The sequence below is a fragment of the Kogia breviceps genome, chromosome 1, assembly GCF_026419965.1.
Source record: "Kogia breviceps isolate mKogBre1 chromosome 1, mKogBre1 haplotype 1, whole genome shotgun sequence".
In the NCBI taxonomy this organism is placed as follows: Eukaryota; Metazoa; Chordata; class Mammalia; order Artiodactyla; family Physeteridae; genus Kogia; species Kogia breviceps.
In genome coordinates this window covers 146812330-146832430 of record NC_081310.1, presented here as the reverse complement: position 1 = coordinate 146832430, position 20101 = coordinate 146812330, and the positions used below count along the sequence as shown (strand labels likewise).

At 40.1% G+C, this 20101-nt stretch overlaps 1 protein-coding gene across 1 annotated transcript in view; it reads left to right on the top strand.

Annotated features, from left to right (window-relative positions):
- The window catches only part of CACHD1 (cache domain containing 1), a 214865-nt gene that overhangs the window by 117815 nt on the left and 76949 nt on the right, over positions 1 to 20101 (top strand). Inside the window, exon 4 of the mRNA XM_059045484.2 lies at positions 18507 to 18613. Within this exon, the coding sequence (XP_058901467.1) occupies positions 18507 to 18613 (107 nt within the window). The remainder of the gene's footprint in view (positions 1 to 18506; positions 18614 to 20101) is intronic.

The following is a 20101-nucleotide window of genomic DNA, read 5'->3' as shown; positions in this document are numbered from 1 at the left end:
CCTTTTTAACGAAGATTCAAAGATGGGAAAAGTTAATAGTAAGTTTTTGCTGTGAATCAGAGTAGGAATCCTTAGCTGCCCTTTTTCCAGTTTCTCATAAAACGCTTTAATCTGCATTTTTTAACCATTGTGGTGTCCTACTGTGGACATTTTCAGTCCCTCTTTCTTATATTTCAATCCCGCCGAAAAAGTCTCCATTTTGAATCTCAGGGAGTCCATGTTGGAGTTAAATGCAGAAAGGAAGAACTCCCAGTCTTGAGAAGCAGTGTAAGGACATGACTAAAAACAGGTTATCCTCTATGTCAAGAGATACTGTTTTTTCTCTTATGGGAGCAACATAAAGTTTCTTTTTAAAATAAATATGCCTAAATTTTAAAAACACATTAATTAAAATGAAAATATTAAGGGAATGTGACCAAAGTTTTGAAGATGATCGATATGGTAATGACTGAAGTTAAGGAAAAATGGACTTAAGGTTGTTGAGAAAAGTCCTTCCGAATTGTAAGGTTTTACTTTCCTATAAAGCAAACAACTTTCTTCTTTTTTGGGGGGTGGGGGGGATGCAGATGGACTGCGTTGCTCAGCCTGTGGAATCTTAGCTCCCTGACGAGGGATTGAACCCAGCAGTGAAAGTGTGGAACCCTAACCACTGGACCGCCAGGAAATTCCCTATAAAGCAAACTCTTTATGCCCATGAACTGGCCACATGCATATGCATTAATAACGCCATTACAGTAAATATAAGCAAGTGGACTTGAGATAAGGCATCACCAGTCTTATATCTGGATCTTGTCCATTCTTAAATATCTGGGCCCTATAAACATTTTTAAAAATGCAACAGTGGCCCAATAGCACTCAAACTATTTATTACTAACATTATATCTGTAGCCCATTGACCTTGCTTCTCCAACCGTATTAAGGACAAGTTAGCACTAGGCCAAAATTTTTATGACTGATTTTAACCAATGGCTAATTTTTATATTTTAGGCCTAGAATTTTATTTTTACTGATTTATAATCCATATTTGATTTTTGTCACTAAAGTTTGATAATGCATATTTTTAAAAAATAATATGCCCAGTTCTGAAGAGAGAGGGACTTTAAAGCACTCTATTATAGAATATTCTGCAGAATACACCCTGAAGGTTATACTATGATGACAACAGAGAGAACCCGCAAAGCAGCAGAAAATTGATTTTTTTCAGATGATTTTGATACTTTGCTTCTCAGACCAGTCAACTCTTCTTACTCAGGAGCCCTGGAAGTTAATTATTTTGTACAGGGCCCTGCATAGTGATTAGGTATTCCATCAATATTTGTTGAAGGAATGATGTGAAGAATTAATATTATCTAATGTGGAAAAAAATAGGCTGTGGTTTACTCTAAGAAAAACTCATTTTCAGTGGTATTACTTTAAATAGCATAATTTTGAGAATGAATTTATTCACTCGTGTAATTTAATTTACAGCTCCCTTTGTGTTGTAATGGGTTAGGTGGTGAGGGTCCACAAGATCCTGGGCTCCCTCGCAAGGACAGCAGAGATGCAGAAACACCTAATAATGCCCGTGGTCTATATCTGGCCTACAAGTGTGTTTATCTTGGCTCCACGAGATGTTTTAAAGGTTTTTAAATTTGTTAGTTTTAAAATCTGTTGCCTACCTTTAAAATTTAGGGGAATTACACATTTTAAAAATCCAAACTTCTGAGATTTTCCTGGTGGTGCAGTGGTTAAGAATCCACCTGCCAGGGCTACCCTGGTGGCGCTGTGGTTGAGAGTTTGCCTGCCGATGCAGGGGACATGGGTTCGTGCCCTGGTCCGGGAAGATCCCACATGCTGCAGAGCGGCTGGGCCCATGAGCCGTGGCCGTTGAGCCTGCGCGTCCAGAGCCTGTGCTCCGCAACAGGAGAGGCCAGAACAATGAGAGGCCCACGTACTGCAAAAAAAAAAAAAAAAGAAGCCACCTGCCAATTCAGGGACATGGGTTTGAGCCCCAGTCCAGGAGGATCCCACACGCCATGGAGCAGCTAAGCCCATGCGCCACAACTACTGAGCCTGCACTCTAGAGCCAGCGAGCCACAACTACTGAGCCCATATGCCACAACTATTTGAGCTCACATGCCTAGAGCCCATGCTCCACAACAAGAGAAGCCACTGCAATGAGAAGCCTGTGCACCCCAATGAAGAGTAACCCCCACTCGACACAACTAGAGAAAGCCTACGCGCAGCAACGAAGACCCAACGCAGCCAAAAATTTTTTTTAAAAAATCCAAATTTCTGTCCTCTCTAAAATCAGATCTGACAATGATGGGTCCACATTCCCACTGGGCAGTAGTCAGCTTCTGTGATGAGCATCCTTCTTTGAAGACAGCCTGCATTCTCTCCCCTTCACCACAGTCCCCACCAGCTCCTATCGCATTACACCCAGCCTATTCCCCGGACTTTCATTACCTGCTTGGCCCACATTAGGATGTCATATAATGTTAATAAATTTTTTAAATGTCTTATCCATGTGCATTCCCTGATATGCCATCTTAAACATACATGCTCATTCTGTCAGGTTTAAATATAGCTCCTTTATGCATAATACTGAGAATATCTATCCCTGAAACCCGGCTTGCCACAGAGATTGGGTTATCCTGTGCACATCTGAAACTATTGTTTTATCAGCAGGCCCTGCTAACCCTTGACTTTTTCATAAATCAGTCAATAATTTTGTCTTCCACATCTCTTAATCAGTTTCTCTCCTCCCTTCCCCAATTTCTTTTGTAGGTGCTCCTGCCTGGTATCATTCTTATTTTTTATTTTTGATATCTTTATTTAAGGAAACAGGAACAATGGAGAGGTTAAACCGGGGAGGAAATACTGAGAAAATGAACTGAGATTTTTATTCTTTTTTGTAGGATTTTGTAGCATCCTCCAAGTAGGATTCAGTGCTGTTATCCTCACTTAATTAATGCTTGTTAATTGGATAATCATGGTGGGAACTGGCATTAAGGCATCTAGGCCAGGTTTGAGATGAGCAAAGTAGTATTCTGATGGAGCTACAGTAAGTAAGCAACTTGTTTTCAAGGCTTTCTGAAGACAGCCACCCAAAGCTAGGAGACTTCAGCCTTATAGAGAATTCTGTCATACCCATCAGGGGAGACTTAAAATGCTTCATTGATTCCCAAAAGTGAAGAGACTGCACACCATTGTTAAATTGGATTCTTGCTATTTTACAAGGAGCTCTTAGAGTTGGGACATCCACTGAGATTGATACCGTCACCAGGGGAGGCATATAGGACTCATCTCACTTTCTGAGACCCAAATTCAATGCATCCCCCAGCTGACACCCACTAGAACAATATGATTTCAGGAATCAGGTCTTATCCTTCAACCTGTTGAGGGTATTGTGCTGCAGACAAAGCAACTAGCATAGGTTCTGATGAAAGAACGCAGCCTCCTGATTACAATTCTCATGAATAAACCCATATTATAACTCTATTAGGGTTCTCCAGAGAAACAGAATTAATAGGATATGTGTGAGAGAGAGGAAGAGAGATTTATTTTAAAGAATTTGCTCACGTCATTGTGGAGATCAAGTCCCAGATCTGCAGGGTAGCCCAGCAGGGGCTGGAGACCCAGGAGGAGTTACAGTTCCACTCTGCTGGAAGAATTCCTTCTGCTTGGGGAAGTCAGTCTTTGTTCTATTAGGGCCTTAAACTAACTAGGTAAGGCCCACCCACAAGTCCCCTGATTTAAATGTTGATCTCATTCCAATAATCCCTTTGCAGAAACATCCAGAATAGTCTCTGACCAAATATCTGGATACTCTGGCCCAGCCAAATTGACATATAAAATTAACCATCACACCCTCTTAGAGAAAGGATAGAAAATTGGTCTACAAAACCTACCTTTGAACGTGAATTTTTATTAACCCTCAGGTTTAGATTGGAGCATTCCAGACTCTCATTCCTGGAACTTTCTAGTGTTCTCCTAGACTGCTTCTCTTTAAAAAAAAAAAAAAAAAAAGTTAATGCCCATGTTAATGAGCTGCCTGCAAAGGAGTGAAGGCATTTGAGTAAGTCTTTATCCATGTAAATTGGTTGTATATTTTGTGGTATGATTTAGATGTTGTGCAAATTTCTGTGTTCACATTTTAAGTTCTTCAAGTATTATTGACATCATAGGAACCAGAAATAAGTTACTTAGAGAGTTGTTTTTAATTTTGATGATTCACATGCTGACTTATAATGTTCAGATTCCTGTACTAGGCTCCTTAGGATTCTTTAGGGACTAAAGAGCATCAGGTCAGTGTTTGTGATTGCCTTTTTTTAAAAATTTTTTAACTGAACTCAAACATGAGCTTTCTTTCATTTTTAAAAGGAGGCAAGCCTCTTTTTAAATATCTTATTTTTAAATCAATTCAGTCTCTATCATGGTAGAAAAGAAACATCTTAAGCTGTAAAGACAGCTTTCTTGTTCAGTTTAAATTCAGTTGTGATACAGATTATATCATAGGAATATAGTAATAAGACCAGATGGGCCTCTGCTCTGCCGGTTTGCTGTGTGATCTTGGAAAGTTCACTTAACCTTTTTAGTCCATAGCTTCCTCAACTGTAAACTGAGCAGTTTGAACTATACTCCAGAGAGCCAACTCAAGATTCATTATGGGCAACTTTTCCTGCTGCCCAAATTTGTAAATTCTAGCTTGTTAGGGAATTTTTCTTAATCTTTTTGAGAGCTACCTAGAAAAAAAAAAAAAAAGATGATATTATGCAGCAAGATCTACAGAGGTTAAATTACTCATTTATTCATTAACTTAAAAAAGTAAACATTTCGGGCTTCCCTGGTGGCGCAGTGGTTGAGAATCCGCCTGCTGATGCAGGGGTCATGGGTTCGTGCCCCGGTCCGGGAAGATCCCACATGCCGCGGAGCGGCTGGGCCCGTGAGCCATGGCCGCTGAGCCTGCGCGTCCGGAGCCTGTGCTCCGCAACGGGAGAGGCCACGACAGTGAGAGGCCCGCGTACCACAAAAAAAAAAAAAAAAAAGTAAACATTTGTGGAATGGTTTATGGAAGAAGCATTTCAGCTGAGTCTTGAAGCAGGAAAAGGATTTGAATGTATAGGGATATGGAGAGAGAGCTCTCCAGGAGAGAAAGTTCAATTTAAAGAAACCCCCATGGAAGGAAATGGCCAGGAACACCTGAAGAGGACATTGTGTCTGGGGGAAGTGATGGAAGAGGCAGCTGAGAAATTGGATTAATATCAGATTGTAGAGAACCTCAAATTCTAGACTGAATAACTCAGGAGACCTTAAGCTCTGTAAATGAAATGAAGGACAATTCTCTTGCTTCCATGTGTCTTTGATGCGTGGTAGACACTCAGTAAATACTGGTTGTTTGAATGAGAGAATTTTAAATTTTCGAGAAAGAGAATGAAATGATGATCCCCTTTAAGGAGATTTTACTTGTCCACCAGGTAACTACTAGAAGACCTAGTTTGATTTCATTTATGTAGGCAAGGAACAAGAAGGGGGACTGAACTTGGCTGTTAGCACCCACTGTTGGGTATTGGAAGAGGGAGGAATTGAAGGTGACTGAGGTTGATTGTGAGAGTGGTTGATATCAGCTTCTAAGTCATATTTCTATCCTGTGTGCCCTTTCATCTTTCTTCTTGTTACACTTGAGTTCAGGGACCCTGTCAATTTTGTTTTCTGTACCTTGCTTGAACAGGTCCTGAATATATATTTGCTGAAGGAGTTCATGCATGGTAGCAGACCTGATCTGGTCTTTAGTTTGAGTACAGGTAGTGATGATGATGTCAGAATTACTGAGCTACTTTACCTCTAGGCAGAAATTCAAGTACTTTTATGCCCATTCATGATGTTCATCATTTTCATCTGAGTATTATTCCATTGTGATAAGCTCTGATAGGAAACTTAAGTTGATGTTGACTTGGTTATCTCAGTTATTAGCTAGATTCAATCAATAATAATAATAGATATGAATAATTATTATAACAATACTAATGATTATTATGCAGGATGAATTTAAAAGCACAAAATTTCCAAATATCTGTATTATATATCACTTTCAACTCAACTTGTCTGTATCATGTTCAAGATAGTTAAGTGCAAGACATTGTGCTAGACACTGTCTATAGACAAAGGTGAATAAAGCAGTTTGTACCTTTAGGAGCTCAGAGGATGCAGAGTAAACTAAGCAGACTGTGTCAAGTGTCATGAAAAACCCAAAGACTCTTTTAGAAGAAAAAGTGATTATGAACAGAGGTCTCTGAGCACTCAGGCTTGGTAAGAAGAGTGATAGTTGAGGTCTTGAAGAGTAGAATTCCTGCACACATATCTAGGGGAAAGGATGCCTCAGACCAGAAAACAGCAAGCAATCATCATAAAGCATTGAGTGTGGTGAGGGGTAAGATATAGCTGGAATGGCAGATAAGAGATGTATGGGGTGGGCTCAGAATCCCTGGTTGACTGGACAAATTTCCCTCTGTAAACAGTAGGTTTTAAAGCAAAGAAAGACTGTGGTCATGTCTGAGATTTGGGTAAATTAATTTGTTGGCAAGTGAAGGATAAATTGTGGTGAAGAGACAAGTTGTTTGTCAAGCTGGGCCACCCTAATAATCTAGGAGAAAAGTAAGGACACCTCAAGGAAGGATTGTAGCAAAACAAAAGATGTCCTGGGTGGTGATGGGTTACCTAGAATGTTACCCATAGACAGGGAATATAGAATATATAGATTCTGCCAACTAGATTTTATTGGAGATCTGGGTGGGGAGGAAGATTTTAAAAGATGATTCTAAATTTTAAATTGAACATCTCAGAGGAGGGGAATTATTAACTAACAATGAAAATAAGAGCAAAAGATATTTAAGAGGAAGGTGAATTCAGTATGAACATGCCAATTTTGAATTTAAGTCACATGTGGATCATTCTTAGGAGGTATTTGGCAAGCAGTTGAGTTTTGTTTTTTTTTAATTTATTTATTTTGGGGTGTGTTGGGTCTTTGTTGCTGCACGTGGGCTTTCTCTGGTTGCTGAGAGTAGGGGCTACTCTTCGTTGCGGTGCACAGGCTTCTCATTGCGGTGGCTTCTCTTGTTGCAGAGCACGGGCTCTAGGTGCGCGGGCTTCAGTAGTTGTGGCTCGCGGGCTCTAGAGCTCAGGCTCAGTAGTTGTGGCGCACGGGCTTAGTTGCTCTGCAGCATGTGGGATCTTCCCGGACCAGAGACTGAACCCATGTCCCCTGCATTGGCAGGCGGATTCTTAACCATTGCCCCACCAGGGAAGCCCAGCAGTTGAGTTTTTAGCCTGTAGCATCACTTTACTTTCATCCCACAGATGTTTTCACTGCCCCCCCCCCCAACTATGTTATATGCATGGAAGTTCAGGAGAGAGGGCATAGTGGAGACATATAGTTTTAATGCTGTGCTGATGCACACTTGAGTTTTGTATAAAATGATGTTTCTAGGCATAACAGCTGACCCACATGTGGGCAAATCCTATTTTTTCTAGCCCTATTTCAAGGTGTTGCACATGAAAAAAAATGTTAAAAATTGTTTAACCCTATATACATTTTATTTCTTATTATTACTATTCTTATGAGAAACAAAGCACTGTGACTTAGCCAGGTGCTTTTGCACTAATGACTCTTGTTCTGTTTTTCTTTGGGTAGTACAAGGTCAAATAAAGTGACAAGCGTGGCTCTTGCCCACTGAGTTTAATTTTATCGCAGGTCCTGTCTCTTCCACAGGAAGATGTGTTTTGTGTTTTTTGCCCTCACAGTACTGAAGGGTGAATGTCAGCCTTTCAAGTGTTCTCCCTGCCTTATCTCACAATTTCATCTCCAGTCCACTTAAAAATTATTATTACCTGCAGGCAGGCGAAATGTTACAGATACATTCTTTATGGATATTGGTACCAGAAGGACTTGCGTTGAGCTCAGAATTCAACACAGATTTTGTAGAACACCTTACATTTCAGAAGGCCTACTCAGTTACAATATCTAACTTATGTAAAAAAGTTACATATGTTTATGCTTCAGTAAAATACTTTCTTCTGTAAACATTCTTTTACTTACATTACCTTCTTCCTATGAGCCTCTCAGTCCTGTTGGGTACAATCCCCCTCCTCCTGCATTTTGAAGATGAGGAAGTAGGCTCAGAGAGATTGTGTCAGGACTCAGGGGATCTGGGTTTGGAACCCAGGTTTCCTGATTCCAAATCAGTTTTTCTTTGAATGGTAAAATATTTTGACCAGTGGTAAAATCGGAATGGCTTATCTGCCAGTTGAAATGCTGAACTATGTATTCCTTCTTAGAATTTCACCTGAGGCTATTGTATGACCCTCTAAAGTTTCTAAATTGGCTGACTATAAAGCTCCCACAGTCTGGTTAGTGTGTCTCTTGGTCTTAAAACCGTGTTACTGCAGTAGTCTGTGTCATTTCCGTGTGTGTGTGTGTGTGTGTGATATTTATAAAGATATAAATATATCTTTAGGTGTATTGATGAGCAGCCTCATGGCGGAAAACATATGCATTTGGGTCTCTGCTGACAATCCTGCTTTCTAGGTTTTTCTTGTGTGACCTTCACTGAAGGAAGGACAGGAGACCTGCCACACTGCTTAGAATACTGATTTTCACCAGTGGCCTTTTATGGATTTTAGGGAGCAGTGGTCTTGCGGTTTTCCTTCTTGTTTGCTCCCTATCTAGCTAGCTAGTCTCTAAAAGAAACTACCGAGTAGTCTTTGCCAGCTTTAAGAAATAGACCCTATTATAGCAGAAGACTTCCCTTGAGGTTTTCATGTGTTTTATTGTGCAAAAATATCAAAGTGTTCCAAAGAAGGTCAAGATTTAAAAATCCCATGTCTATTATCTTTCTTGGAGACTCGACTGGTCTGGTAAGACGATGGACCCAGCTATCTTCAGACTCGTAGCTTTATTAACTTTTGAATATTGGGTCAGTAATTCCTTTTGAGGACACATTAACCATAAGTATTCCACATCTTACGTTTCATGTTCCTTCTGCAGAACAGGGAGATTTGGATAGGCCTTTTCTCTCTCCTTCACGAATGTGCCTGAGAGATTGAATGAACCAGTTCATCTCCAAGGTCATCTGCTAACTGAGGTTCTTAGTGCTTCTCTTTGATGTCTGTGTCATACCACTCACAGTTGTCTGCTATTTACTAAGTACCCAGTGTGTGTGCAGGAAGAAAACACACGAATTTACAAGCGCTGGTCTCCAGTCCTGGCAAGCCTCAGCCTCTTCGGTTTTCTGCATTTTGTCATTCAGCATTTGCTAAAATTTTACTCTTCACAGACAGACTCTGGGCTAGGCTCTAGGGGTAAACATGGGAAAGGATCTCTCTCTTTACATCTTCCTAGCAAGGGAGAAAGTATGTAAATAAATAACTGTAAAGTGTGTGAAGTCCTTGTTAGAGGTCAAGTGGTAAGATGGACAGGGGGCTACAGAACGGCACAAAGGGAGCCGGTGGATCCCACCCGGCCTCTGTCCACCTGCCTGTTTTCTCTTATTTTTTCAGATACCTTTCTCTCTTCTTCATGCATCGCTGTCCCAATCTGGTGACAAGGAAGTTAAAGGATAAATGTTTAATGTGGTTGTGGATCCACTTCCAATTCTCCCAGATGTCACACCTGGGCAATTTTCCAAGCTTGTGTGAGAAGGCAGGTTAAATGGAATCTGGAAGCAAAAGCCGGATTACAGCAGGACCTTCTCCCAGTGATCTGCTTTGGGCAGGGGTGGGTGGGAGGGGGGGCAGTGAGAATGGTAAAAAAGCAATAATGGCTGGTTTGTATGACACTTAGATTCTCACAGAGAGGGAGACACTTGATTGCTGTAAAGTCTTACCTTCCAAGGGCATTGGAAACCAGCCTTGTTTCCACTCTGGCTGGGTTGCTGAACCCTGAAGATTTAATCCTTATTACTGATAAGAACAGAAAGAATGTGACTTATCTCTCCAATCTCTGCAGAGATGGAAGGAAAAACCATTTCTTGGAACATGATTACACATTATTTGACAGCTTTTCAGTTTGCCCATTAATTTAGGTGTTTCAATAAGTAAACTCAGTTGGGGCTGGGTGTCGAGTATCATTTTCTTTATAAATGTGAGAGTTCCTTTTTGAAGTGATCCCATTCTTACCTCTTCCCCCACCATTCAAACAGAGTTTAAATATTTGCCAGTGTAGATGTTTGATTTTTATCTTAGCTCTTTCTTTGCTTAACGTTATTCTCATGGGTGGTTAAGTGGAAGATAAGGGGGTCTTGTTTAATTCTTTTCAACTGGTGTTGCTCAAATATTTGGAGAGCAGACACTTCCCAGAAAGAATGAGCAGGAACCTGGTTGAATGGAGGTGAAGTGAAATGTCTCCCTGTCATATCTGAGTAAACCAGGCACTGTTGGGCCATTACTAGGATGTTTTTTGGTGTCCAGATCTCCTTTTAAAGGCTCCTGGAGCTACTGGTCGAGGGGTCTTGCCTTCTTTGCTTCCCAGAAAAATGTGTGCTGCTCTTAGAATGGAACTTGGTAGTTCAGTGACACCAGCAGCAAGGGAATGCCTTGTGCTGGGAGCTCCACCTGAAGTCTCACAGCATTTGTTCCACACCAGCTTCTGATCTGATACCAGATTTTGCTTCCACAAGAAATGGTGTGTATATATGGTGTTTTGGTTTTTTGTTTTTTTTTTAAACCTTTTGCACCTATCTCTAGTAGTGATTAAAAACAACAGACAAGTAAAAAATATCCCCTACTCCATTAGCTGTCATCATATTGGCTTTATTTATGGACTTAACTATCACTGTAAGCCTTGCTCTTCTGAGATATCCACAGGGATTTGCTTTTTAAATTATTACCTTTAAAATGTGCCCATGAACAATAACGCATTTCACCAGCGCCCTTGGAACCCACACTGTGGGTGTGGTTTTTGTGTGCTATGTGATAAATAGAGCAGCTTCGCTGCAAATGTTGAGGAAAACCCAGGGTTTTAAGTGATTTGCCTGGCAAATCACCTTCCAAAGGAAATTTAAACAAAGACCAAGAAAGAGATTTCAGGAAGTAAACCCCAACTGGTGTATGTGTCTCTCTCCTTTATATCTTTTTCTTTTTAAACTGGGACTCCACTGAAAAGTTGATTTACACTGTGAATTGAGGCTGAATGAAATCCAATTGGAACTCACTTGAACACTGTTTTGATGTGAGATTCAAAGCTTCTGCAAATTTATTTTACCTTCTACATTTGCTGATCTCCTGCTTGTAAATCCTGTTGAAGGAGAATAAAAATGACTGCAGCCTGATGGGAATTAAATGTCTGAAGTTCAAAGTAGTTTGCACATCAGAGCAAACGTCAATCAAATGAACATCTTGCAAGCCAGGCAGGGAGTGAATTTCTCCATGGGGAAGAGATCAAAGTGGGAGTCACAGTTCTGTTTTCTCCCTCGGGATGAAGTTTCGATCAGTTGTTCATGAAAGTAAATCCAGAAGGAAGTTTTTTCTTTTTTTAACTTGAAGGGGTAGGAAAGATGGAGCTATTTCTCTTGAAACTAATTTTCAGGCACTGGTTTTATCTTATGAAAATGAATACAGAAAGCAGTCATAATCCACTATCTCCCCTTTTTAGAGTGAGAGTCTACAGGAGATTTATATAGGATTGTTCTCTTATTACTTTTTTAAAGGACAGATATGAAGATAAGTTGAATTTCCTGCTTATTTTATAGGAAGATCTATAATTTTACCAGTTCTTGACCTTTCCATAAACCTGAAGTTTTATAAATGTGACTGGCAGCTAATATATTTCTCAGTGAAAAATCTCTTCGGTAACCCTTAAGAGTAACTGACATCTTTTTATAATGGATTATAAGCATGAACTTCACATTTCTCAGTCTCCAAATCAGGGCACGTTTCTTTTTAGAAATCATTTTTCTGAAAGGCATATGGGCATAAAATGTGCTCCTGTCTTCGGCAAAGCAACTGTTCGTCTGGTGCCTGGAGGATGGCTAAGCGAGTTTTACTGCTGTGTTTGGAGTCCAAAAGAGAAACAAGCATTGCTGAGTGTGAGTGAGTAGGAGGTGGAGGAATAATCACAGAGGTTTTGCTCACGTAATTACTTCTCCCAGCTGACTCACCAGCTCTGGACACACCGCGTGCCTATATCTCTTAAGCCCCCTGTTGACACCTGTTTCCTTACCTGCCTGCACATCAGCAGTGTCGGCAGCCATGGAAGCAGAGTGTGGTTTATTTCTCGGCATTTCATGTTAACTCGGTTTTGGAGGAGTGGGTGCTCCCCACATGCGGGGGAACTCAAGACATTGAGACTGTTGCCACTTAAAGAACTCCATGGAGCAGGAAGCAGGGTCATGTCCCTGAATCCTTTCAGTATCACAATGTGGGGATTTAATAGGAATAAATTAATTTAAAACCACCAGTATTCACTATGTGGGGATTACCCAGGAAGCAAGGATTAAATCCACTTCTTGAAACAAGGTAACAATCTGTTTCATCCTTTGCTAGTAAATTTTTAGAATCCAAAGGTCTGTGAGCTAGCTAGACAATAGGTCAAATTGCCCTCTGGCTGAGGTTCTCCTGCAAAGTGGTTATTTAATTCTCAAACATCAAGGTTGTTCTGTGGATTCCTTCAGAAAAATAACCTCTTCAGATATGTTCTGTGTTATTTTTGGATCAGGTTTGATCTCTTGAAGGCTGTGTGTTTGCACCAACATCAGCTGGGGCTTCCCTGAGCCGTGTTTCAGTTTTACGCCTCTCTCACATTTACAGTAAAGCTTAAATTGCGTCTGTTGTCCCTTAAGTTATTCAGCACCTGGAATTCGTTGTCCCATGTGAGAATTTTTCAGAATTCGGTGAAATTTCCTCTTTCTTGGTCTTTTCTTAGTTCTATCTTATCTTTCTTGTACATAAACCATTTGTTTAAGGTTGTCAGATTACCAGAATGCCAGGGTCTTTCTCTCAGAGGAGAAAGTTGGTACCAGGAAAAGGAGAAAAATTGCTATGAGCTGGCCCCAGGTCTGCTGTATCTCTTCTCCATGCAGAGAATGGACGTGCTCGCTCTTCTGTTCATGTGGAACTTCTAGCTACCACAGCTGCCCTGCAACCTCTCAGATTTTAGTGGTGAATGGGGAGGGAGCTTGAGGCTTTTCTGGAGTGAAATAATAAAAAGTAACCCCAAAATGGCCAATTCCAAAGCTATGCCAGTGGTAAACATTTTAAAAATCTAAGTTATCTACAATTAATAGAGAACACCTGCCTTTAATATCTTCTTCGTCTTCCTTTGTATCGTCATCTTTGTCCCTAGAGTTCTTTCTCAGTAGCTATCCATTGTGAACCCTTATGCTTGGCTACTGTCATTTCCTATTAAGTAAAAAGCAAAGATTTCCCCTAAGACCCACAAGCTTTCAGATTAATCCTTTCCTTTGAGAGAATTGAATTCTACTTCAGCTGTTAGATAATGTTAATGATGATTTTTTGATTGATTTATTGAGATACAGTGTAATGTATTCATTATGAATGAGAGCTTGAATATATGTTCAAATCTTGGTTCTGTTACTTCCCAGCTATGAATCTTGAGCTTCTTAATTTAACAGTTCTGTGCCTCAGCTTCTTGGTCTTCAAATGGAGATAATAATATTTCCCTTCAGCTTGTGAAGATTAGACGAGTTGATCCATGTACAACACTTGGAATATTCTTGATATTTTATATATATATATATATATATATATATATATATACACACAACACAGTAGCTGTTAACTGTTATCATTACTAATATATCCATTACTAGTTATTATTATTTATTAAATGTTTACTGTGTACTAGGCTCTTACAAGCCGTTTTCTGATTATGAAACAGGTACTATTTTTATCACCATATTGTAGATGAGAAAAATGGAGGCTTAGAAAATGTAAGTTCTATGCAAGAGTTAGACAGCAATAAGCAATTTAAACCCAAACTCCAATCCAGGTCTGTGTACCTCTGAGGCCATGCTCTTGACCATGCTTTGCTGGGGTGGCAGTTCCTTGTTCATCATAGATGTTCAATGAATATGATTTAATAAAATATACAGAGCTTTCCAGTGACTTAGCTCTCTGCCCTTCCACGTTAGTCAGCCACCAATAAGAAAACTTATGGAGAACTATACATTCCCAGGAATGCACTAAACCTGAGAGAGAAATATAAATCCTCAAGGAACTTACAATCCATTGGCAGAACTAAGACTTCTCAAGGTTTTAGAGAGAATTGGGAGTTCAAGTGCTACAGCAGGGTTTAGGCAATAAGGCTTCCATAACAAAATATCTTGGCATGTCCCCTCACTTCACCTTTATTTAGTATATGGGGAAGGCAAAATAAGTAAGATAATTTTCTCATTATTTGTAATAAATCTTACGTTAGAATTTTTATTGATTAGTATTCTGCTGATATAAGCAGAATCTAAAACCAACCAGTCTGTATCTGTCAGACATCAACTGCGTTGACATTACGCTAAGTCTGATTACAAAACAATATTAAAAAATTAGGGAAGAGACACATAAGCATGAATTAAGATGCAGAGTGGCACTAGTCAGTTTAGAGGAGAGAAGGCTCCTCACAGGCTGGGGCTGACAAGAGGACTTCCTGGAAGGAAAATGAGAAGAGCTGGGGGCTTTGTAGACTAGGCACAGTGAACACCAGAGAGCATCACAGTTCAGACCCAACAGAAAAAACATGTATTGAGGGACTGCTCTGGTTAGAGCTATAGGTTGGGAGACAGTGGGAAAAGAAGGTTGGGCAGATTATTGATGGCCAGAACTATATTGTGAAACCTTTTTATGACTGACAAATGTTTACTGAGCATCTACTCTTGTTAATGTATTACTTTCAGTTTTATTGTTATAAAAATGTTTTTGTAACAATACAGTACAAAAAGAAAAACAACCTATAAAATAGTTCCCTGGTCTCTCTGGTCCCAGGAGCGAACTCTCATTTCACAACGGCCTGGGGAGTCTGTATGTGCTCGGTGCTGGACTTCAGCCTTCTCCAGGGGTAGGGCTGATGGCCCAGGTCCTGGCCGTGGAGCCTCCACCCAGGGAGAACGGGTACACTTCGAGCTTACACTTCTTCTGGGAGAAGTTGTCAGTAACCCTCTTGAGTTGCCTGTTCCCTTTAACAAGTTCTTCCTTATTTGTCACTTAAATGAAGCAGTGTGGTGTGTGGCTCATCCTTGGACAGAGAGCTGGGTGATAAGGTCAAGTCTCTCTTAGGTCCCTGATTTGCTATGTGTTCCTTGGTGTCACTTTCCTCAACTGTGAGATAAGTCTAAAAAAAGTTTGTAATTTGTACTGCAAAGTCCAGATGTGAGTTTCAGGCACACCTAAGAATTACTCTGCTCTCGTGATTCAAATTAAAAGATCCTCTGTCCTTGGTCTCTTTGAGGCATACAGAGAAGTACTTGTGCTCACGTGGAAAGCCATTCTACTGCCTTATTTCTAAAGGAATCTGCATGACAGGATTGGAGGGCTTCTCATCCCTGGAGACACTGTCAAAGAGTCAGATTCCAGGGCCCCACCCCAGACTCACTAAATCAAACTCTTCTAGGGTGGATCCCAGGAATCTGCATTCCAACATGCTTCCAGGTGATTCTGATATGGCTAGACTTTCAGTAATTAGGAACCATTTACCTGAGTCACTATCCTCACTTGTTGGACCTCTGGAGGCTTCTGAGGAAGCCCAGAATAGGGCTAAGCACTGGCATGATGGATGTTCATAGAAGATCAGTTAATATGAGTGCCTGCTTTTGACAAGAACAATGCTAAGTGTTGTGTATGCGCACAACACTTAGTGGTGTTGTGTTTATTCACTTAGTGGTGAATAAAACCAACAATATGTGGGGTCTGCTCTCAAGGGGCTCTTGTCTGTTGAAATAGCCTGATCTATAAAAATCTACAGATTAAAAACATACACAGGGACTTGCCTGGTGGCATAGTGGTTAAGAATCTGCCTGCCAGTGCAGGGGACATGGGTTCAAGCCCTGGTCCAGGAAGATCCCACATGCCACAGAGCAACTAAGCCCATGCGCCACAACTATTGAGCCTGCGCTCTAGAGCCCGTGAGCCACAACTACTGGGCGTGCGAGCCACAACTACTGAAGCCCACATGCCTAGAGCCCGTGCTCTGCAACAAGAGAAGCCACCGCAATGCGAAGCCCACGCACTGCAAAGAGCAGCCCCTGCTCACTGCAACTAGACAAAGCCCGCGTGCAGCAACGAAGACCCAATGAAGCCAAAAATAAATAAATAAATTTATTTTTGAAAACATATGCAAATGGAGCCATAAATTAAAAATTATGACACTTGCTTTGAGAGAAGATGGAGACACTTGACATAGACTAGGAAGTCACCCACAATCAGAATAGACCTTTCTGGGGAAGTGATAAGTGAACAAAGACTTGATGGATAATTAGGCAGATAATCAGGAGAACTTTCTAGACTTGCTTGTCCAATATGGTGGCCACTATTCAGTGACTGTTTACATTTAAATTAAGATTAAACAAAATTGAAAATTTAATCTCTGTTACATTAGCCACTTTTCAAATGCTCGGTAGCCACATGTGGCTGCCATATTGGACAATGCAAAAATAACACCTTTTCATCATCTCAGAGAATTCTGTAGGACTGCCCTGGTCTAGATCAGGAGTGGTGAAACCAGTCTGGCACACCACCTATTTTTGAAAATTGAGTTTTACTGGAACACAGCCATACTTATTCTTCTGTAAATTCTCTTTGGTTGCTTTCACACCACAATGGCAGAGTTTAGTAGCTGTGACAGAGACCTCGTAGCCCACAAAGCCTAAATGTTATCTGTCTTTTATTAAAAAGTATGTGATGGAATAGGTTTAATGTGGCTGTCTGGCACATGGAGGGCAAGTGAGTTCCTTGTCTAATGCTACTTTTGCTTCACAGATGTTAAATGCTAAAACAAGAAAGGGACAGTGAGATTATGTTGCTTCTGCACACCGGCAGCTGCTGATGTATTAATCTCCTCTTTTCTCTCCATCTGTGGCTTTTGAGGCAGCAGTCTTCTCGCCTAGACAAACTGGAGCGGGTCCAAGGAAGAGTGACCCTGCTGGTGAAGCAACTGTGTCCTTGGAAGCACAGTTGACAATGTTGATATAATTGTGTACTGCCTGAGAGGCTGGACTAAAGAGTCTCTTCAAATCTTTTAAAACACCACCTCCTTTGAGATGATATGTATCAAAACAAAACTGTTGAACTTTTGCTTTGGAACCCAGCACACCCTTTGAATACCTAGCCCCTTTGCTTATGCAGTCAGTTCATTTTAGTAGTTCTTATATAAGATCCAGAAAATCAATATTCATGTGAATAGTCACATGGACCTTGATTTTTAGGAGTGTTTCTCCAGGGTTATAGAGCTTCTCTACCTGCGTTAATGGAATTTGATTAATGACATTTATCATCTAAGATACACATTTTAACACAGGTTTTTAAAAATCTAACTTCAGATTGCATTTATTTGCAGGTAACTCTTAGAAACTTAATGAATCTTCTTGTTACCTGAAATCCCAAATAGCTTATTTAGAGGTTCAAGATTTTTCTCTTTCGTTACTTCTGGATTAAATTCACTTAAAAATAGTCTTAGTGACTATATGTAAATGAGTCAGTACCTTTTCCTATTATTTTCTTGTAGATTGTTGTTTGCCCTGGCAAATGAGTCACTGATTACACTAGTGTTTATTGGTCAGCTACTAGCCAGAGTACTAGCATTGTTCTAACTCTAGTACCAGCATTGCACTCCCACTGGAAATCAAGAAAGACCTTGGCCTCATCTATATTACAACCTGGAAGGTGCAAGCTCTGTGTCATTTATCATGCGGAACTGTGGTACATTATTTACAGTCTTTTTGACAGCTTTGGAAAATGTTTTATTATTTCTTTTTTTTTTTTTTCTTCAGTTAGGAAACCTGGGGCTCAGACAAATTGCACAATTTGTGCAAGTTCACATATTTAATAGTGACAGAGCAAGGATTCAAATCTAGATCTTTCCTACTCCACAGCTATTCTTTCTCCTTCACTACTGTCTATTTTTGTTCTTGGTCATTGGTTTTCAGACAGGATAATTTAAAGAATTGTTTCACATATCACATCAGAGCTCAAGTCTGAATTTTTGTCATTCTAGTCTGAATTTTGTCAAATCTGTTTTCTGTGTGATTTTATCAATAGTACCTGAATCAAGTTCATTGGGGGAAAAGTTGGCTTGAAGGATTTTTTTTTAAAAATCTCCTTAGAATTTATCTTGATTTCTAAAACCTTCTAGATGCAGATGTTGGTTTCACCCACACTGCTCTGAAGTGATTTTTTAAAAATACTTAAATTGCAGTTTTACTGTTTATGAGCTGAACTATTTTGTACACAGTATTACTTTTGTTGGTTAGTTTTCTGGATTGAATAACCACCAAATAAATACTGCTAATTCTCTTCTATTGTTTCAGATTTGACGGGAACTTTAATACCAATGTATCTAGAACAATTAGTTGTGATCGACTGTCTACTACTGTTAATAGCCGGGCCTTCAATCCAGGACGAGACTTAAATTCAGGTCAGTAATCTCTTGGTTTTATAAAGGTGAACTATATTCTACCACATTCAAGTTGAATAAATTTATTGCTTTAGCGATTTTCTTTAAGTTTTGAAGAAAAAATATGTACTTAAAATCAGGTATTGCTTTCTAGCAAGTTGACACTCAAAAGAAGGAAAGGAAGAAGAAAATCGAGTGGACGTATATTGAGCATTTACTACACATCTACGTATGTGGAGTATGCCATGTGATTTGCTAGATTCTTTAATCCATTGTGTCATTTGTTAGCAGTTTTACATTTGTTATTTTAAAGGTTACTTGAGAGACCCATTTGTCTCTGCACTTAGGAAGTGTTGAATTCATTTGTATTCCCTATCTATAATTTTTAATTGGGGAGATGGGATTGAAGAATGATGAAGGAGCTTTTCTACTACTGAACAGTGCCATGATGCTATACAGTCGTCCCTCTGTATCTGCAGGCACTTGGTTCCAAGGCACCCCCAAGGATACCAAAATCTACAGATGCTCAAGTCCCTTATATAAAATAGTGAGGTATAATGATTACAGTTGGTGCTTCGTATCTGCGAGTTTCGCATCTGTGGATATGGACAACTGACTGTATGTTGAGGTTGAACTTTCTTCCTGGTCTTGTTGGAACCCAGTCATATGCAGTAGTAATAACTACTAAGGCACCTGTACGCATGGTTATGTATAGCTTCAAAGTGACACCATGTCTGCACTTTCTTGCCCTGGAGTTCCAGTCTACATTTCTCACTCTGTTTGTCTTGTTATGTACACTTGTTGAGTGAAAGGCCTCAGAACCTAAAGGCTTCACCTTTTAAAAGCTGAAGTGCCTTTAGAAATCACCAGCCTCAATCCTAGAATTTTACCAAGGAATAATCTGAGGCTCAGGAGGGTCCTAAGACTTCCCTCAATACTAGAGAGATAAAGGATTTAACCCTTAAACATGAAGAACTGTATTTCCCAGATTCCAGCCCTCCTGGAGACATGTAAAAGCCAAGAGAAAAGCCAGAGGGCCAGAATATTTACTTTGAGAGGCCCAACCAGTATTGGTTCAGGGGAAGAATTGTAGCCTTTGGGCATTGTATACACAAACCAGGTAATCTATTAGGTCTGGAAAGAAAGAACTGTAAGCTTTATATTGCTTAAGGATAATAAAACTATAGCTGCTATCTAAATGACCTGACCTAAATCTGCCAGGCACTTATCGCCTAGACCAATATATAATGAACTCAGTCATTTTTAAAATACTTGGTCAGAGAATCTTGAGGCCTTCTGGAGCAGGTGGGGTTTATTTACTACTAGAAAGGAAGCTCAGTGAAAATATTTTTCATAAAAAATAACTGAAGAGAGTAGAGAAGGACCTGGAATGGGCAGAGAAAATGAATTATGGGAGATTCCAAAGCTGGAACAGGGCACAGAGCTGGAACTTGAGTCTTTTGACTGTCAGATTCAGTACTTGCCCTCTTTCCTTCAGCTGTGCCCAGC